The 18,911-nt window shown below is 56.8% G+C and overlaps 1 protein-coding gene across 3 annotated transcripts; it reads right to left on the reverse strand.

Annotated features, from left to right (window-relative positions):
* Positions 1 to 2,099: 2,099 nt before the first annotated feature.
* ARRDC1 (arrestin domain containing 1) lies at positions 2,100 to 10,514 on the reverse strand. 3 transcript variants are annotated; one of them, XM_025864886.2, is made up of 8 exons: positions 10,360 to 10,514; positions 5,241 to 5,351; positions 4,624 to 4,638; positions 4,331 to 4,485; positions 3,957 to 4,139; positions 3,684 to 3,860; positions 3,174 to 3,609; positions 2,827 to 3,098 (listed from the first exon to the last, which is right to left on the reverse strand). In XM_025864886.2, exons 1-8 carry the CDS (start codon positions 10,475 to 10,477, stop codon positions 3,034 to 3,036), a joined length of 1,260 nt encoding a protein of 419 aa, XP_025720671.1. In that variant the 5' UTR covers positions 10,478 to 10,514; the 3' UTR covers positions 2,827 to 3,033. The 3 variants fall into 3 exon arrangements, with proteins under 3 accessions (XP_025720672.1, XP_025720671.1, XP_025720670.1); XM_025864885.2 differs by having other exon boundaries at positions 4,588 to 4,638; XM_025864887.2 differs by lacking the exon at positions 3,684 to 3,860 and having other exon boundaries at positions 2,100 to 3,098; positions 4,588 to 4,638.
* Positions 10,515 to 18,911: the final 8,397 nt, after the last annotated feature.

An 18,911-nucleotide genomic window follows, 5' to 3' on the forward strand; every position in this document is an offset into this window, starting at 1 on the left:
TGCTCTGGCCAGGGACCACTTCCGCTGTGGGGGACGATGCTCTGGCCAGGGACCACTTCCGCTGTGGGGGACGATGCTCTGGCCGGGGAGGGTGTCCCGCCAGGAAAGTGCGCTCTGGACGGGGCCTGTGTTCTGATTGGGAAGGCTGGGGGTGGGGCGGGGAACGTCCCGGGAGGAGGATTGCCCCCCGCTGGTGCGAGAGGCTCCAGTTAGGAGGTGTGCCCCGTCTGGGCAGCCTCCCTGAGCAACTGCAAGCTCTTTGAATCGGCCCCTACCCGCCAGCCTGCCAGCCAATTACGCACAGAGATCTCTGCACACCAAGCAGCCTTCATGGACAGCATCCCGTAAACTGGCTTTGCCCACCCGCTCCCTAAGGCCTATTTTTACCATCTTCTGGGCGTTGAGGAAAGAAATATAGGCTGAAATCGGGTTTCTCTGGCCAGTCTTTGCAGCGAGAACTGAGGAGGCCCTGAGTCGAAGGCTAATCCTGCCTCCCCCTGGCTTATGATGGCTCACTCTCATGGGACTGCGGGAAAATTACTAAGGTGGCATTGACCGTGCACAGAGGTGCAGAGGAGGAAGTGGACGAATATAAGCACCTAGAAAATCTTCCCAGGTTTCTCTGGGACAGCCTAAGTCAGCTCCTAACAGGCTGGGGACCTCAACTCTGAGCCTCATGACTGGAAGCTCGGTAGTCCCAGCCTGCACAGCCCAACCTGACCCACCTTCACCCATACACGCCTCTCTGGCACCATCCCCCCCATCTCCACTCCTGCATTATCTCTGCCGTGTCTCTACCACCCTTGGGTCTCAAACACTACCTCTTCAGGGAAGCCTTCCCTGACCTCCCTATTGAAAACAATACTGCTCCCCAGAACTTCCTTGCTTTGACTCCATGACACTCCACTGCTATGTTGTCTTTCCCACTTAGAAGTCCAGACAGAGATTGTTATCTTGTGTGCCCTACTGCCTATAACAATGCTTGGCATGAAGATTTGTTGAGGGGCGCCCGGGTGGCTCAGTCGGTTAAGCAGCTGCCTTCGGCTCAGGTTGTGATCCCAGGGTCCTGGGATTGAGTCCCACATGGGGCTCCTTGCTCAGCAGGGAGCCTGCTTCCCCCTCTGCCTGCCACTCTGCCTACTTTGTGCTCACTCTCTCTGTCAAATAAAATCTTAAGAAAAAAATTTTTTTTAAATATTTGTTGAATGAATCAGATGTGGAGAGAAAGTCCTTTACCAGGCAAATATCGACTGTAAGTGAATGTGTCCCCATTTTGCACTGTCAGCCCAACCTACCCTATCCTTGTGTGATCACTGATCACTTATGTCAAGGGCTGTTTTTGACACATGCCACGTGAACTGTATAACCATCAGGTCAGTCCTGAGACGTGGGTTGAGTGAACAAACTAAAGCAAGGGAGTTGAGTGCCCTCAAGACCGCCTAACTGTTGAGACGCTGAGATGGGGTTGAAAGCCAGGCAGGTTTCCAACAATGAGGCTGCTAATGGATGTTTTACAGATTATCCTCCCTGTGGCATATTTTGAGCTTTTCTCCAATGTTCATCCTCTCCGTGTTCCACAAATAGTAACATTTTAGCTAGGTACCTGGCTGTCTGGCTAAGGAGCACATTTCCAACTTGTAAAGAGTGGCCAATGGGATGTTTGCACAAGTGATACAATCTACTTCCCAGCCTGTAGCCCCCAAGAAGTTGCAGGAGCAGGCCCAGTAAATTGGCTGATGGTGAAATCTGGAATGGCCACCCTGGACCCCGGGGTGGAAGCCTCAACTTGAGAATAACAGCTATGTCACCAGGCCCAAATCTTTCACTTCTGAACTGTTAATGTACAAGAAATAAACCAGGGGCGAGGGGTTGGGGGGGATTCAATATGTCCACTCCTAGTCCCATAAATTTGTTATGGATTAAGGTAACAGACACCTAGCCAAGGTCACTCCCTCACTATATGTCAGATACAGAATTTCAACCCAAAGTCTTATCTTAATCCCACCTCCAGTATTTCCCAAAGCACAGTCCAGATCACTGGGCATTTACAGGCCTCCCCTCAGCACTGGAACACCTGCAGGATGCCCCTTTGGTAAACGTTGCTCTGCCGAACCCTGACTTTATTTGTTCTTGGGTTCCTTGAATCCTAGACAACAGGCATTTGAAAGGGACCTCGGAAGCAGGCATGGGCTTGGGTGTTCATGGGAGATGAGCAGCAGTATCCCTCAGAGCCAGACGTGGGTGGCAGTGGTGACAGCAGGAACTTGAGACTTGAGGCCAAGGATAAGGGAACAGCACAAGGTGTGGGAACGTGGGCAAGCCCACCTGGTCACCCCCCACAGGATTTCCTCTGGTGCAGGAGATCTGAACTCCACCACCTGGAACGATGGGTGCTGGATGGGCAAGCCCAAAGTGTGTCAATAAAACCTTACAGGGGTGGTCTTCTCCCCACGTTACAAATACATGTTAAAATTAACACCAAGGCTCCAGACATGCAAGCCGCACTCTGAGGGCACATCTTTAAGCAGAACCATGAGAACGAGCACCAGCCCTGGCCTGAGTTAAAGGTACCCAGTCAGTCCATGATGGTCCCACTCCCCGGGGCCAGTCTTCTAAGCTCTAGGCACCTGGAAGGAAGGGCCCAGAACCAAGGAGAGGGGCACACGCACTGGAGAGGATGGGGCGGCCCATGGACGGGGTTCCAGGACTGAAGGAAGGGCGAGCAGGACCAGGAGGGGGGTGCATGCCCAGGAGCGGCCCCCAGGGCTAGGCTGCCGCGCACCGGGCGAGAAGAGGGTGCCCGAGAGGCTGTCCTGTGCCTAGCTCTACAAATGAAGCACTTTATTTACACGGCATCTCTCCAGGCCCCAGGCCCCTGGGGAGAGGCTGGTCCCTAGGCAGAGGCTGAAAGGAGCAGCCGGGCAGCAGCGGGTCCTGAGTGGGCCGGGTCAGGCCGGGAGCGAAGAAGGCACGAGGCCCTGGGTGCCCGGTCCCAGGGCAAAGGTCAGCCCACCCGGAGAAGGTGGCACAGGGTCAGCTCCCGGGTGTCAGGCTGGGATCTGCACCGCCACAGCTCTGCTCATAGGATGGCGGGGCCTCTGCGGAGAGAGAACGAGGTCTGCAGGGGGTTCATGGTGCCCTCTCCCCCACCCGGCCCCAGGCCCCTCACTCACCATAGGGATAGCCCCACGAACTGTACTCTGGGGGCAGGATCAAGGTACTGGTGGTGGGCACTGGCCCTCCAGAACCCTCTGCAAAGTAGGGGACAGTGGCACCTGTGGAGATGCACAAGGGAGGGGGCAATGCGTGGGGAGCAGGGCTGCCATCCTGAGGACGGGGTTCAGGGGCACCAGGCACAGAGCCAAAGGCAGCAGGCAACGGCTGCTCATGTGAGTGGCTCTCCGTGGAGAGGGAGACTACGTCTGCGAAGCGGGGGCTGCTGGCTGCAGCCTCGGCCTCCTCCTGGGGCGGCGCCGAGGGCACCACGGGGACTGGCGCCCCAGGAGGCAGCCCTGGGCCTGGCCAGGGGCTCATCAGGGCGTGGTTCACAGCGATATTGCCGATGAAGACAGGGAGGGTCACGGTGGCTTCAGGCACCTTCAGGGAGACCTGGGGAGGATGGGAGAGTGAGGCTAGGCTACCCAGCCCCCTTTCCCCACCACACTCCCTCCAACCCCCAGCACCTGCAGGTAGTAGTCCACGTGGATGAGGCTGCAGCCTGGCAGGGCTGACTGGGGCAGGGCAGGCACCAGGATCTGCTCTTGCCACTGTGCCCGACTCCAGGCCTTGACACCTGCACCCTCTACCTCTGCGATGGTCCGCACGTCATGGACCCAGCGCTTGGCCTTGTAGGACACTTTCTGGGGAAGGGCCAGCCTGTGAGCCTGGCAGGCCAGTCACCTCCCCCTCCTCCAGCCCCGTGGGGACAGGCCTTGACAGCCAGAGAGGACTCTGACCTGCAGGAGACTGGCTACCACAGGGCTCGTGTCCTTGCCTGACTGGTTCTCAATGTCAGCCTGCAGCCGCAGCACCTGCCCTACCACGTAGCCACGGAGGTCAGTGCTGGCAGTGAGGACCACGCTGCCCGTCTTCACCAGCTTGTAGGAGAACTTCTTGGTAGTGGAGGCCACGTTGGGTTGCTTGAGGGGAGGGCAGTAATGAAGGCGTTTGGCAGGTATGGGCAGGCTAGATCTCTGCAGCCCCTGGACAAGCCCACTCAGCCCTGCTGTGCCCTGCCCCCCAGACACCGCACAGTGCTCTTCTAGATCCCAGCCACCTCATCTCGCCTGGGGGTAGGGCATCAGCCAGGAGACCACTGCTCCATCCTCACCTCAATGTCTGGGATGCTGTTCAGGTTCAGGGGGCTCAAAATATAGAACACACGGCTGCACTGGTGATCCTTGGAAAAACGTGGTGTGTCGATGGTGGCCCGCACCTGGTGCACAATCTTCCCAAAGGGGCCCTCAAAGGACGTGGGCGCTGTGGCTGGAGAGAAAGAGCAGGGAATGGCACCCAACTGTCCCCTGTCCCACCTCCTATCCACCAACTGTCAGCAGCAGGCCTGGCCAGGCCAGGCTGGGCTCTTACCAGGAAGCAGGAACTGGAAAGGGAAATTGTGCTCACCAGCTGGCAGGCTCCCTGTGAAGACAGGAGGCAGGGGTGAGGGAGAGGAGCTCAGGAGCCTTGAGCTGACACCACAGCAGGCAGGCTCCCTGCAGAGACAGGAGGCGCTCAGGAGCCTTGAGCTGACACCACAGCCAGCGGGCTCCCTGCAGAGATAGGAGGCAGGGGTGGGGGAGAGGGGCTCAGGAGCCTTGAGCTGACACCCCGGGACACAGGTTAGAAGCAGGCACTCCAGCCGACCAGTTCATACTGGGTCTGGCTACTGGGTCTCCCTGCCTCTGACTCCAGGCACCCTAGCAGTACAGGGCTGCAGCCTGGGCAAAGGAAGGGGTACAAGAGCTTGGCTTAAACAGGAAAGGGGGATGGGGCTACTCCAGGGGCCAGAGCCCACCGAAATCAAAGAGAAGCTGGCCCCCTTCAACCACCCAGGCCCTATCAGGCAATGCCTATTGCCTGCTGGGGAGAGCAACACATCAGGGTACAAAGCCCTGCTAGAGGGTGGGTCAGCAGAGGCAGATGAGGAGGTGGGATGGACAGACAGGCCCCACTCTCAACCAAGATCTGCCCTGGAGGGGTTCACTACATGTGACAAGGCAAGTACAGGCTCCCAAACTCACCCTTGTCAGCCAGCGACAGAGCACTGTTGAAGTAGCCCTCCTCCACTACCCATGCTGCATCATTGGCCTTGTTAGACACCCTGCAGGAACCCATGCAGGTCACTCGGATGGCTGCAAGGTGGGGAGACAGTGTGAGTCCCAGCCAGCCACTGGCCTGGGCCCCTCCCTGCCCCCATCACAGAGATTTAGGTAGAGCTGGCACACCAAGGGGTGCTGGGCCTTAGGCAGGCCAGCAAGTGACCTGCTGCCCTTCAGAGGATACCTCATGTCCATCCCCCATTTTGGGGTACTCCCAGGGAGCCAGGGTGATGAGGCACAGAGTTAAATCTGTCCCAAAGTCCAGAACAGGAGGGCCCCAGTGGTCACCCAGGTGACACCGGGACAACCCCCAACCTGGTAACCTTGGTTCCCAGTCACCCCTGGGCCCACCAGACCTGTGTAAACTCAGCTCCCTACAAGGGATGCTTGCGACACCAGTGATGAACGGAAACCTATGGGGCAGCTGACCTCCAGCCCCACTTCGTGTTGGTTCACAGGCAAGTCAGTTAGGCTGGAAGGCACCCCTTCATGCTCCAGGAAGCTAACTGCTAGCCCTCATGATGCAGGAATGTGGTTAGACCTGCCTGAGCAGATAAGGTACCCAAAGGTCTGGCACACTGCAGGGTGGGGACACCCTTAGCTTCCTGGACCAGTGCTGCCCAGGAGGGGTGATTTCCTACATCAAGAGAGGACTTGGTCCTCTCTCTGACCAGGACCATTTGCAGCAGAGGTCACCGCCACCTTCCTGTGGCCAGGAACTCAAATTCCCCACTCCAGTGGGCGTTTGCCCAGAGACCGCTATGGTCAGAAAGCCGTGGCTGGACCAGCAAGGAAGACACCACAGCTGGAGGGGGCTGGGAGCTCAGTGACAGGTAGCCTTGAGGCTCCACCCCTCCTTTAACTGCAAGGATGAGACAAGGCCAAAGATGTCAGCCTCCCTGCCCAGCCTCTCCCCTTCCTCCCCTGACTTGATGGTCAGGTGAGGGGAAGGTGACTCAGAATCTGACACCCTTCTGACAGAGGCACCAGGCAGGAGAAACCTGGTATCCCAAGTGCCCGGGGCCAGGGGCCAGCCACACCAGACATGTCCGGGTCTCTGCAGGCCAACCCAACCCTGACAAAACAAGCCTCCTATTGGCCACCCACAGACCACCAGGCTTTCCGCCGGGGAACCCTTAGCTTATCCTCCATCCCCGTTGGCACTGCCAGTGACCAGACCTCAGCCCTGATTTCTAATCCACACTCCATCAGCCATCCCCTCCTAGGGCCAGACCTGGAATTGTTCCTATCCCAGAAATCTGAGACATCAGGGGTGCTCCTACAGATGAACACATCCCGAGAGAAATATGGCAGGGGAGTGAATAAAGGAGGGGAAGTGTGACGATTCCAGATGCCACGCCACTCTACACTCCCCACAGAGAGGGTGCATCCCTCCTTGAATATGGCTGCCCTGCGAATTCTGGGACCAGCAGAGTATGCCAGAAGGAATTAAGTGGTCCCCAGATTGGCCCAGTGCCCGCTGAAAACTGTCAAGTGGCACATAGAGCTGAAGAATCACCCTGCCCCCCTCTGTCCAAATTCCCAATCCATAGCGCTGTGAGTTATAATAAACTGGTTGTTTTAAACCACTTAGCTTAGGGGTGACTTATTACATAGAAGTGACTTTTACATAGCAGCAGACGACAGGAACAGATATCCCGCCTCAGTAGAAATCAGAGAAACTCAAATGAGTTACCATTTTAACCTATCAGTTGGCAAATATTAAATATTTTGACATGTGTTGGAGAGGAGATGGAAAACTCCTTTACGGTGATCAAACTGCAGGCCGCTACAGGGGCCCTAGCAAAGCACCAGGAAGATCTGCTAGGACCTTACATGCACATCCCCGAGGACCCAGAGGTTCTCACAATCCACCCTCTCTACCCAGGAGCTATGAGCAACACTGTAACAGCAAACTATCTAGGCATAGCCCACGTGTCCAACAGCAAAATGCCTAAAACAGTCACCCACCCAGCCTGGATGCGGCCCCCAGAATTCAGGTGAACAAGCCACGGGGTCACCTGACCTCAGAAAAACTAACAGTATCACACCAACCCTTGGGACATCCCAGAGGGGCCCAAGTTCTATGACCTTCCCAATGCCCAGGCAAAGAGCCTCTTTTTGCTCACACGCTAAAGCCCCTTTGGGGACCTTGCCTGAACGAGCAGCTTCCCATCACCATCTTGGAGTCAAACGGCCTGTTCCTGTCCACTCTCCTCCGCAGGGGCACAATGGAGGCACAGGGGATGGACACGCAGAGTAGGCTTGTCCCTCCCACCCCATGCAGGGGGGTCTGCTCCTGCAGGTGAGCGCAGCCATCACACCAGCATGTGTGCCCCGAGGCACAGGCACAGGACAGGGGCAGGTGCGTTCTGGTGCACGGCAGACTCACAGCAAGTGCACCACCTGGGGCGGCCCCCGGTGCACAGCAACATGCCCTGCTGCACCACCTAGGTTTAAAGGTGTTTCGCTTCCAACAGTGCTCAGGTATGTAAAGAAAGGCAAGCTCCAAACTGATAAGCATCCCTCTGGAGGTCTGGGGCCATTCCTGTTCTCCAGGGAACATCATCAGGTGGACTGTGTTCCAGAGTGACTTCGGAGCTCCCCTGTCCAGCAGTCCTCCTGCCTGCCTATCTGCCGTCTGACCAAGATCTCTGCTCACTCACCCTGGTCCCAAAGGTCTTGCCCACCTCTGCCAGTTCCCACAAACCTGGAGCAGCCCAGCCTTTGCCACATCTTTTCACTAAAGCTCTGGCCTATGAGGCACTTCCATCTGTCCTGTTTCTAAGTCTGAAGCATGAGAAGAGTAATGGTGCCCCCCTCCCGGGGTTGCTCTGAGGGTTCACAGAGTTGGTCCATGGGAGGTGGGGAGAATGGCATCTGCCCCATGGTGAGAGTTCAGTGAGCTGGCGAGCTGGGGGGCTGACTGCTGCTGTTGTCTAGGCTCCCCCCACCCCCAATGCCCACCCTTGAGAGCAGAACACAGGGCACCCCCACCGCATGACCCCCAGCCTCAGGCTCAGCTGGACCCGGGCTCCAGGGAACCAGTTCCTTCCACAGGTTTCTCCTTCTGCATTTGCTCCGAGGGCAGCCAGTGTCCTCATGGTTGAGTGCAAATCATCTCTGTCCTTCATCAGACAAGCATTTAGTGGGCAAGACTAGGAGCCCCCCAGGGCCTGAAGGCCTGAGGCCTTCCCACCTCCAAGTCCTCCCAGAGCAGTAGAAGGCCTCCCTGTTGCATCACTGGCTGATAGCAGGAGCTCAACAAGTATCTTATGAATGAAAGAAAAAAAGAAGCACAGCCTTTCCTTTTCCAAACCCAACCAGGGCTGAAAGAAGGCCCCAGAACAGCCTCAGCACCACATTCTGTCTACACCCCAGGGACAACCTGAATGATAACTCTTCTGGCTCAAAGTCATCATCCATCTACTCTTCAGCCTATGTCCCCATCTTCCCTCCCCTATGCAGGCGATTGGCTAGCACATTTATAGTGGGGACCATCAGCATGGGCTCCCTCACCATCCTATGGCCCAACTGTCCATTCACCCACATCCCACCCACCACATGGAGGCTGGGGGACTCTGCTTCACTGTGGTCAGTAACAGCCTGTTTGCCCTGGGCCCCAGCTACAGAAGCATGACTGGGCGGATGAGCCAGGCAGTGAGCTCCTGCATGGGGTCTCGTGTCTGCCATCCCCACAGCCACAAGCCCACCCCTCCTTCCTGTGCCCTGGGCTCTCCCCTCAGTCCCATTTCAACTGTCATCTTTCCTTGTGCCCCAAGGAAGAGCTGCACTGTTCCTGCTGTGCCCCCTGCCACCACCATAACTACCCTACCCAAACCCCAAACTCCAACCGAGGAGACGGGAAAGGAGGTGTGAGTCATCAGGAGGAGACCGCACAAGGCTGGACGCCTGACCAGGGGTAACTTCACCCACTCAGTTTCTTCGTAAACCCTGCAGCCTCAAACATGGCAAGGTCAGGAGTCAGACCCACCCAGGACCCAGGCAGCAGGGGCCCAGAAAGTTGGGCACTGGCTCTCAGTCCTCAGAGGCACCAGATGAACTGAGCTACCCAGCACGCAGGGGCCCAAAGGATCAAAGTCCAGAGGGCTGCCTGATGGCTGTGGTTTGGTCCAAGCATCCAAGGTGGAGAAGCACTCCAGCAGGAGCACCCTCACACTCAGAACCAGCGATCAGGCATAGAGTACCTGGGTGGCACCCCGAGGGCTGAGCTTTGAAGTCTCATTCAGGGCCCTGCCCACACCTCAGATGGCAGATAAGGCCCGCACCTGCAGAGAGCCCTAGCAAGGGCCACACCAGCAACCTGACTCCCAGTCCCAAAGTCCCAGATGTCTGCACCAGCAGAAGGACCAGCCAGTAGGGCTCGGGTTCAGTTCCTAGATGCTCGCTGGGCTGGAGGCCTGGGTCACGCAGGGATGAGCAAGACCCTCCCAGCTCGCAAGGCCAAGCCTTAGCCTGGGTCGAAACGGGTGCGCCGCGGGAACATGAGGATTGAGGGCCTGCGCCAGGGGCCTGGGCGTGTGGAAGAGAAAGCCCACCGCGGGCCAGGCGCCAGGTGAGGGCCCAGCAGGTGCTGGGTGCAGCGGACCCTGCAGACCCGACAGAGAGGGTCGGGGGCGTGCACGTTTCCAAGTCATAGGGGCCTTCGGCAAGGTGGGCAGGATCTAAACCCCCGCCCCCGACTCCGGCGACCCGAGGAGAGAACAGGAAGGGCACATGCGGAAGGACTGGGCCACCCTGGCCTCCCTGCTCCGCCCCATCTGCCAGCAGCCACCCACCCCGGCGGGTCTGCGCGGCCCGGCCGGCCGCACCCCAGCCCTCCCTGCAGCCGGCGGGGCCCAAGACTCCCCGCGCCAGCGGGAGGGGAAGAGAGGGGGCGGCAACAGGCGCCACCAGTTCCGCGGGTCCAGGCCAAGCGCCACTAGCTGCTGCTTCCGGGAGAGCCCGCCCCGCCGCAGGTGCTGCGCAGCCACCTGAGCCCCGCCGACCTGCCCCCCCCCCGAGGGGACCCCGCGCCCACCTCGGAAGGGCAGCGGCGCCCCTAGGCGCACACGCACGGCCCCCGCCAGCGGCTCTCCCGGGCTGTAGACGACGCGACCGTGGCTCAGGCAGACCTCGAAGAGCTGTACCCGCCCCATGCCGCCGCCCTGCCCGGGCGGCCGCGCACTGACACCCCCCTCCCGCCGCCGCGCTCCGAGCCCCACCCTCCAGGACCCGCCCCCTCTCCCCGGCCCGCCCCGTCGGACCCGCCCACTCCCCTGGGCCCGCCCACCCCGCGCCACCCGGGCCCGCCCCCGCCTCCAGGGTCCCCCCTCTCCTCCCGGCTCGCCCCCCGCCCCCGGGCTCCGGCCAGCCTCGGCCCTGCCCCCAGCCCAGCCAGAGACCGTCCCCCGCCCCTTCTCCCGCCCCTCCACCAACAACTCCCTGCCCCTGCCCCTGCCCCTGCCCCTGCACCCGACCCCGACGCCCGCCAGCCGGGCCCGCCTGCGGGGTGGAGATCGGCGCGGCGCGCGGGACCCCGGCGCACGGGCGCCCCCTGCTGCCCCCGGGAAGTGCGGCCGGCTTACCTGTCGAGGGGCGGGCCGGGGCGGGGGGCGGGCTAGGCCGGCGCCCCCTCCCCGGTCTCCGCCCGGTCGCGGCAGGCTCGCTGCGGAGGGCCGCCCCGCGTCGGTCGGCGGAAGGACGTCATGGGGGGGCGGGCCCCCCAGCGCCGGGCGTCCTCTCTTCTGACGACGGGCCGGGTTCCTGCGGTGGCCTCGCGCGCACTTGGGGTGGCGGTGGTGTCCCTGGGGAGCCAGTCTCCGGCAGAGGCCGCGGACGGGAGCCCCCCCCCTCAGCCCCGAAGGTGTGGGTGCGGGGGCCGTCCGGGCACCGGAGCCGCGAGAACGGCGCCCCGGGGACGGGGTGGGAGAGGGACATCCCTCTGACCTGCCGTCTCTTAGGAGGTCCCTGTGGAGCAGGAACTGAGGAGGGGGGAGCTGGGGGACCCGAGAGGGAGCGCAGCGAGGGAGGGCGATGCCTGCGCAGAGCAGTGGCAGGGCGCCCACCGGCGCCTTATGCTGAAAACGCCTGAAGGAGGGCGTCAGAGTGGCCCAGGTTTTTGTCCAGAACACCTGCGTGAATGTGTGGCATTTTCTGATGGAGAAGACTGGCTTAGATATAAATTGGGGGACGGAACAAAGTTATGATAAGCAGAATCTAAGACGCATGAGTGTGAGAAAGACAAAGGACTACAGATTTGCAGGCCCCTGTTTGAAGATGGTAACTCAACTCAGGGCGTTGATGACATCAAGACTTTGGGGTGAAAGCCTCGAAACCTGATCTAGTCCTCCAGCAAAAGGAGAGGGGCTTACAGGCTGGAGGGTCCCCCTGGACCAGGCTGAGGAAAAGGAGGGGCCTGAGGCTCTGGAGGGCCAGGAGTGTGCAGCCAGCACCAGCTCCCCACCCCGCTTCTCTTGGGACTGTTAGGGGTGTGGGGAGAGGTCTGATTGGCCACACTTAAGACATTTCCTTGTCAATACCATGCAAATGGAGAAATTCCTGAACTAGGAGTTCAGGGTCCCCGTGGGAATTGGGAGGATTGTGGGCAACCATAAATGCCCAATGTCCACAACAGAAGTCCAGAAGGGAGTGTTTGGGGAAGGAGTAAGAGATTGTGTTGGCGCTGCTGAAGTGGAAGTAAAGGACAGCCCATACAACTCTGTACCATCACCCACCCATCCCCGGACCGTCGCTTACACCATCAGCACAAAGGCCCTAACTTCCCTGAGTGCTCCTTTCCTCTTGCAGCCCAGGCTTCCTCCTGGAGCCTCTCAAATGTAGATGTTTATTTTCACACAACCCGCCTATGTCTGGGCCTGGAGTGTGTGCCCCCCTGACTCAGAACAGCTTCCAAACCATTTGCCCCCTCCTCAAAAGCTCCCAGCTTTAACTCATTTTCTCAGAATGGTAGCCCACCTGCTCCATTGTTACTGTCATCTTCAAAGCCCAGGTCAGTCCCCCTTATTTTTTGGTGATTTCAGCTCTTGACTCACTGTCATTCTCTCCAATATCACTGTTGCAAGAATTCTCAGTGACTCCAGAATTCACGTGGGTGATCCTTCCACAACCCCTGCCCTCTCTTAAAATGTACCTGGGATTTGTTTTAATCAGGTATGATAAGGTGACAGGTGCGCAGAGACAACTGCCTCGAAAGAAGAGTTTAGTACCTGTGATTCCCAAGAGGAGGGGGACGTGGGGAAGTACCAGGGTTGGTCAGGAGGCCGAATTTGCTAGGAGACAGCATGGCCCAGAGCCTTTATTGTGTCTTCTGTGAGAAGGAATGGGTGAGGCAGGGTAGGCAAGTTTGAGCAAGCTTAGGATCAGATAGTTTGAATAATTCCGCAGTCTCTAGTTGTCCAGTACCTGGCCCTACAGTGATTCAGGACAGGGGAATACTGGTGTGAGTTTGGTAAAGGAGGTGTTTGGGGGTATGGCCTCTGGATTGATTGGTTTGCATGTGAAACGTGTGGTCGGAGGTAAGTTGCTATTTCTTGGAATTAGCTAACCCTGGGAGGGGCAGCCTCTCCCCAGCCAGCAAGGCCCCCAAAATATCAAAGTATCAAAAGATAAAGAAAATAACATGATCAATTAAGCTCTTGTTCCCATGACTCCTCTCCTCCAAGAACCTTCCCCAGGTGACTTAAGCAGCTCTGTCCTCTGGCTTCCTTATTTGGTCTGCAAAGATGTCTGGCAACAACTTCTCCCATCCCTTTACATTCACGCTGTTCCTCCCATCAGAAGGTAGGTTCCTTCCCCTCCTATTGAATCTGGGCTGGCCCCTTGACTTGCTTTAACTGGCAGAACCGCAATGAAAGAGATGCCATATAAACTGCAGGCTCTAAGGAGGCCTTGCAACTTGTTCTCATTCTCTTGGAGTCCTGAGCTACCATTTCAAAATATCTGGTTACCCTACTGCACAGACCGCAGAGAGAGGAAGAGAGAACGCCTGCACGGGGGCATGAAACCATCTCAGACTGCCTGCCTCAGTCACACACCCCAACGACTGTGGCTGTAGGAGTGACCCAAATCACCCTGATTTATTATTTATTCTGAAAATTAGGCTGTATTCAGCCAGGAGGCTTTTCCACTCAGTGCGGGGTGTGTGGGGTGTGCTGAGGACAGAATGTCCAAGATCTCTCTTTCACTTACATGTCTGATGCCTCGACTGAGGCTGGTCAGGTGTCTCTTCCATGAGGCCTCTCCACATGGCTAGTTTGGGGTCCTGCACAGCATGATGGTCTCCAGATAATGAGACTGATTACCTGGAAGCAAGTACCCTAGAGGGAGGAAGGTGAAGCTGCCAGTCCTCAGGCCTGGGCTCAAAAGTCCCAGAACTTTCTACCACATTGAGTGCATTAAAACAGTCACAGGACCAGCGTGGGTGAAGCATCACACACAGGGAGGGAATTGATTGTGACAATTTGAGACAACCTGCCACACCAGCCAGCTGCAGAAGAACCAACAGCTGAGCCCAAGCTGGATTACAGAATCATGAGAAAATAAAGTTGTTTTAAACCACTGCATTTCGGGGTGGTTTATTATGCAGCAATAGATAACTGGGACTGAAACCAGTACTTAGAAGTGAGATACTGCCATAATAAAATTCTAAAATCTGGTGCTGACTTTGGAGCAAATAGCAGGTGGACACTGGCAGTGAGAACTTTGCTGATGGAGGCTGGATGAGGGAGGCCATGTCCAGAATTGGCAAGAAAATGGGGAGCCCATGGCCTGTGGTAACATGGAAGATAGAAAATGCATCTAATGATATGATTCTCCTGGCAGAAAATGTAAAGGCTGATTGGCTTTGTTCCGTTATGCTAAAGTGAAATAAAAGAGAAAAATGAATTAAAGAAGTAACTGTTCCATGTTCCGGCAGAAGTTAGAGGAAGTATTTCCAAGCCAGGTCTTGCTCAGTTGGAAAATCAAAACTCTCTCTCACTTCCAGCCTTTCCAGGCAGCAAAAAGTTCTGAGGGTAAGAAATGGTGTCATGGTAAAGATTAAGTCTGGAGCACTGCCAGCAAAACATGAGAATTATAAAGTAAGTTCAAGGGTATGGTTGTATGATACCTTCTTAAGACTTCTGAGGCATTGGGGCGCCTGGGTGGCTCAGTTGGTTAAGCGACTGCCTTTGGCTCAGGTCATGATCCTGGAGTCCTGGGATCGAGTCCCACATCGGGCTCCCTGCTCGGCGGGGAGTCTGCTTCTCCCTCTGACCCTCTTCCCTCTCGTGCTCTCTATCTCTCATTCTCTCTCTCTCAAATAAATAAATAAAAACTTAAAAAAAATAAAATTAAAAAAAAAAAGACTTCAGAGGCATTTAGGTGGGGGATAAGGAGTCCTTGCTGACCCCCTCAGCCATACAAAAGGGCTTCTAAGAATCTTGAGGTCATTGTCCCACAGCACCCGACTCACGGGCCACAGAAGAGAAGAGCCTTCTCAAAGACATTTGCGGTATAGCTTTTGTCTAGTGAAACAAGTTACGATCTGATATATAGGAAATCCAGTGTTTGTTTGTTTTTTTTAAGGGTTGTATCTGCTTGAAGTAAAATGTAAAATGGACAGATTTTGAAATAAAAGAGGGGTCTGGGACCCTGCTTTCTACCGGCAGGAAGCAGACTGATGAAGCCACTCAGCTGCAAACACAGGCCATTTCCTATGGAAAAGGGGGTCACTGCGAGTACAGGGCCCAGTGCCCAGGGGGAGGAACCAAGAACACTGAAAACAGTAGCCAAGGGAGCTACTTGCAGGGAGCAGATGAGCCCCGACCAAGGAGTACTGTGACAGTACAGGATTGGAGCTGGATTCCAAAATTGCTGTGGAGCAGTGACTAAGGGTACACTCGCCGTTTTTGAACAGGGTGTCTGTTCACTGGCACTGTGCTTCACCCCTGAATGTTGGGTGTTTGGGGGGCAAATAATATGCCCTTGGAGCAAAAGGGGCCAAACCCAATGTGCCTTATCCATCTGGCCCTGTTGCACATTACAATATACTGGACTCCAAACCTAATGCCTTGATGAGTTGGTGTTTCTGGGATCACTTGGGAGATGCACTTTTCAAGAGGGAGGAGCATGAATCGTTAAGCGTCCAGAGGATGGACTGGGGCAGGCTGTTCCACTAGTGGTCCCCCCAGCAGTGAACCACACTTCCTACACTTGTGAACAGCCTTCCTACACTGGTTTTGGGCTTGCCCTGGTGACTTGCTTTGGCCAGTGGGATACTAGCAAGAATGATCAAGCAGAGACCCAATAAATGCTTGCACAATGGGACTTGTCACTCAAAGCACAGCCTCCATGCTGGAAGGAAGTCCAGCTATCCTGCCTGGCCATGCGGGGAACCCTGAATGAGGGGGCATCACACAAAGACAAGTGACATGGAGGACAAATTAGGTGCTCCAGTGAACTCCCAGCTGAGTGCAACCGAGGGAGGGACCCAGCTGACACCATGTGGAACAGAAGACCCCAATCATAGAATTGCAAAAAATGATACATCAATGTTGTCTAAGCCATTAGGTTTTGGAGTGGTTGGTTTGCACAAAAGCGTACAGTCATCACCAACAGCCACAGCCCTCGTGAGCCCAGGTCCACACATCTCTGGCTACCACCTCCTGCCCTGCTAGCCTACTCTCTCTAGTGCCATGACTCCTGCAATGCTTGGGCCCCCACCGGGAACCCCAACCCATTGGCCCCGTCCCCTCTGTTGTCCTCTCTCCTTTGTTCATTCAGCTCTAACGCCACAGGCAAGCATCTAGGCCACTCTCTTTTAGAAGCCCCTCCGTTCCTGCTCAGCACAGCCACCGTCTTGGCTAAACCCGACCCCCCTCTTTCCTCCCGCCTTCTTTGCAGCAGCCTACATAGGCCGGAGAAAAACACACGGTTGCACTGACTAGCACCCTAAACATTGCTGGGCCATCCTACTGCCTTTTTCTACTTCTCTCCTAGACAGTTACATCACTCCTGGACCTCTCTCCTTGCCCTGCCAACATTTGCGCCCCCGCCCTCACTTTCAACTGATGACTTTGTTTTCTACTTATATGAGAAAGTAGAAGCTTCTCAACAGCAGAGAACTCCCCCAAACTCCTACCTCCACACCCACTTTACATCAGACTCTCCTTTGTACTGAGCTGAGCCACCCATGCTCCTATCTAACTGCCCAGCCCTTCCCTCGCCAGCAACTCTCCTCTACGGGGTCACTCCTGCTGGTGAGCAAACATGCCATCCCCTCCCCCGTATAAAACCAACAATCTCTTATCACTCCCGTTTCACCCCTCAGACAGACGTAGTCCGCCATCACTCATTCAAGAGCTGTACTTGCCAAGGCAACCAGTGTCCTTGTCTCGCTCAGTTATTAATTCCCGACCCTAACCTTACAGGACCTATCAGCAGCACCCACCTGACATGGCTGATCCCTCTCTTTCACATAGTCTTTACTTGGCTCCCAAGCTACCACCCTCTCCTGGTTTTCCTCTCACTTGACATCTCCCTCTCTTTACTGGCTCCTCCTCTTTTCAACCTCTCTTCCCCCTTTATAAGGGAGTCCCCAGGCTCAGTCTTTGACCTCTCCTTTGCTAGCCACATTTTCTTTTTTTTTTTTTTTTAAGATTTTATTTATTTGAGAGACAGAGCAGGACAAGGGAGAGGCGCAGTGGGAGAGGGAGAAGCAGGCTCCCCCCTGAGCAGGGATCCTGACGTGGGGCTCAGTCCCAGGACCCTGGGATCATGACCTGAGCCGAAGGAAGACGCTCAACGACTGAGCCCCCCAGGCGCCCCACGGCATTTTCTTCCAATGTGATCTCATCCAGTTGCATGGCTTTAAATACAACAAATGTGCTATTGAATGCCAAGTTTATACCCCAGGCTGGACAGCTCCCCTGAACTCTATACTCATATATTCAATTGCTTTGCAACCTTAACATGTAGCATGAACAAGAAATTCATTTTTATTTTGCCAAGCCACTGAGAATTTGGAGTTGTTACTGAAGCATAAACATGGCTAACCAGACTTCTACAGAACACTGGCCCCATGTGTCCGAACACCCATTATCTCTTAGCTAGCTACTTGTATTCACTTGCTAAATAGCCTTCCTGCTTCCAATCTTCCCCCTAAACTACTGTACCCATCAGCCAGCTTGATTCATGGAAAAACTACTCCTCTATTCAAATCCTCCGATGGCCTCATTTTTCTAAGTGTACAAGTCAAAGACCTTATAAGAGCCTACTAACTCCCCTCTGGCCCCTCACATCTCTGATCTTGACCCGTTTCTGTCCTGCACTCCTGTCTGGTCACAGTGGACACCCCACTTTTTCAAACATCCCAGCTCAGGGCCTTTGCACTGGCTCTTCCCCCAAATGCTCACATGGCTCTCTCTCTCCTCCTTACACTGCTCAAATTGACTTGTCAATAGGGCACTCCCTGCCCACCACCTTCCTAAGGACTCCAACCCCTAATGCTGACCTACTTGTTTCCCCCACAGCACTTATCACTTTTGCATAGGACTTATTTATCATGGGACTTTTCTGCTTCCCTGATATATGATCAGGGATTTTTGTTTTGTGCACTGGTGTAGTTTCAGTGTGTGTGTGTAGGGGGGGTGAAAGCCTAGCTAGAGTGGTTGTCAGGAAACAAGGGTGGTAGCCCCCAAAGTCCTCATGCCCCGGAGTGCCTGTTTAGGAAGGAGCTGGACCAAGCTGTTCAGCTACTGGCACATCACCACACCTTAGTTAAGCAGCTTGAGACCTGGGGAAGGTTGGGGTAGCCTGAGGATGGGCTGTGTGGGGAAACCCCGGGGCACCGTGGTCCTCAGCTGGGCCCCTGTGAGGAGGTGGTGGGTGGCCAGGGAGGAAGGAGGGCGGGCAGGTGCCCAGGTCCTGTAGGCGCTTGGCTCCCCAGCCCCTACTCCGCAGCGCCTCCCTCCTCGCGCCTCCTGCACGTTGTCCTGCAGATGGGGGGCCGTTTACGGGGAGCCGCAGCGAGTCCCGCAGAAACCCCAACCCGCAGGGCCCTCCCGCCGGCCCCTCCGCGAGGGGTCGAAAGTCGGCAGCACAGTCCGAGTCGCAGTCCCGGCGTGGGGATGCGAAGCCGGGCGCGAGACTGGGGGCAGCCGGGCCGTCGCAGGGTCGGAAGCTAGGTGCGGGGTCCGGCGCCGGGCGTGGGGTGCGGCGCTGGGTCCGAGCCTAGAACCGGCAGCGGGGAGCAAGGAGCAGAAGCGCGGCCGCCAGCACAAAGCTTCCCGCGAAACTGACGTAGCGCGGGGCGGCAGCGCCGGCACCGCCTCCGGCCGACCCCTCCCCCGCCCTCCCTCCGCTCCTCAATACGCCGGCGCACTCTCCCTACTCCCATTGGCCACGGCGTGGCGGCGCGCGCCGGCAGGCGCAGTGCGCGCCCCGCGATTGGCGGGGCGGCGGCGGGCGGGGGTGTGTCGGCGCCACGCCCCGCCTCCCGCTCTGCTCGCGGTGGTGCGCGCGGCGGCGGCGGTGGCGGCGGCGGGTAGGGAGAGTGCGCCGGCGTATTGAGGAGCGGAGGGAGGGCGGGGG

Source organism: Callorhinus ursinus, unplaced genomic scaffold, assembly GCF_003265705.2.
Source record: "Callorhinus ursinus isolate GAN/ISIS: 27379988/994484 unplaced genomic scaffold, GSC_fseal_2.0 scaffold125, whole genome shotgun sequence".
NCBI lineage: Eukaryota > Metazoa > Chordata > Mammalia > Carnivora > Otariidae > Callorhinus > Callorhinus ursinus.

Bases quoted from the DNA above. Each gene is read 5' to 3' on its own strand.
- ARRDC1 (XM_025864885.2), bottom strand. From the start codon at position 10,477: ATGGGGCGGGTACAGCTCTTCGAGGTCTGCCTGAGCCACGGTCGCGTC. The intron at 3,861-3,956 runs GTCAGAGTCCTC...GCCCTTCCCCAG, and splicing joins TGGTAGCCAGTCTCCTGCAG to AAAGTGTCCTACAAGGCCAA. The intron at 3,099-3,173 runs GTGAGTGAGGGG...CTCTCTCCGCAG, and splicing joins TTCGTGGGGCTATCCCTATG to AGGCCCCGCCATCCTATGAG.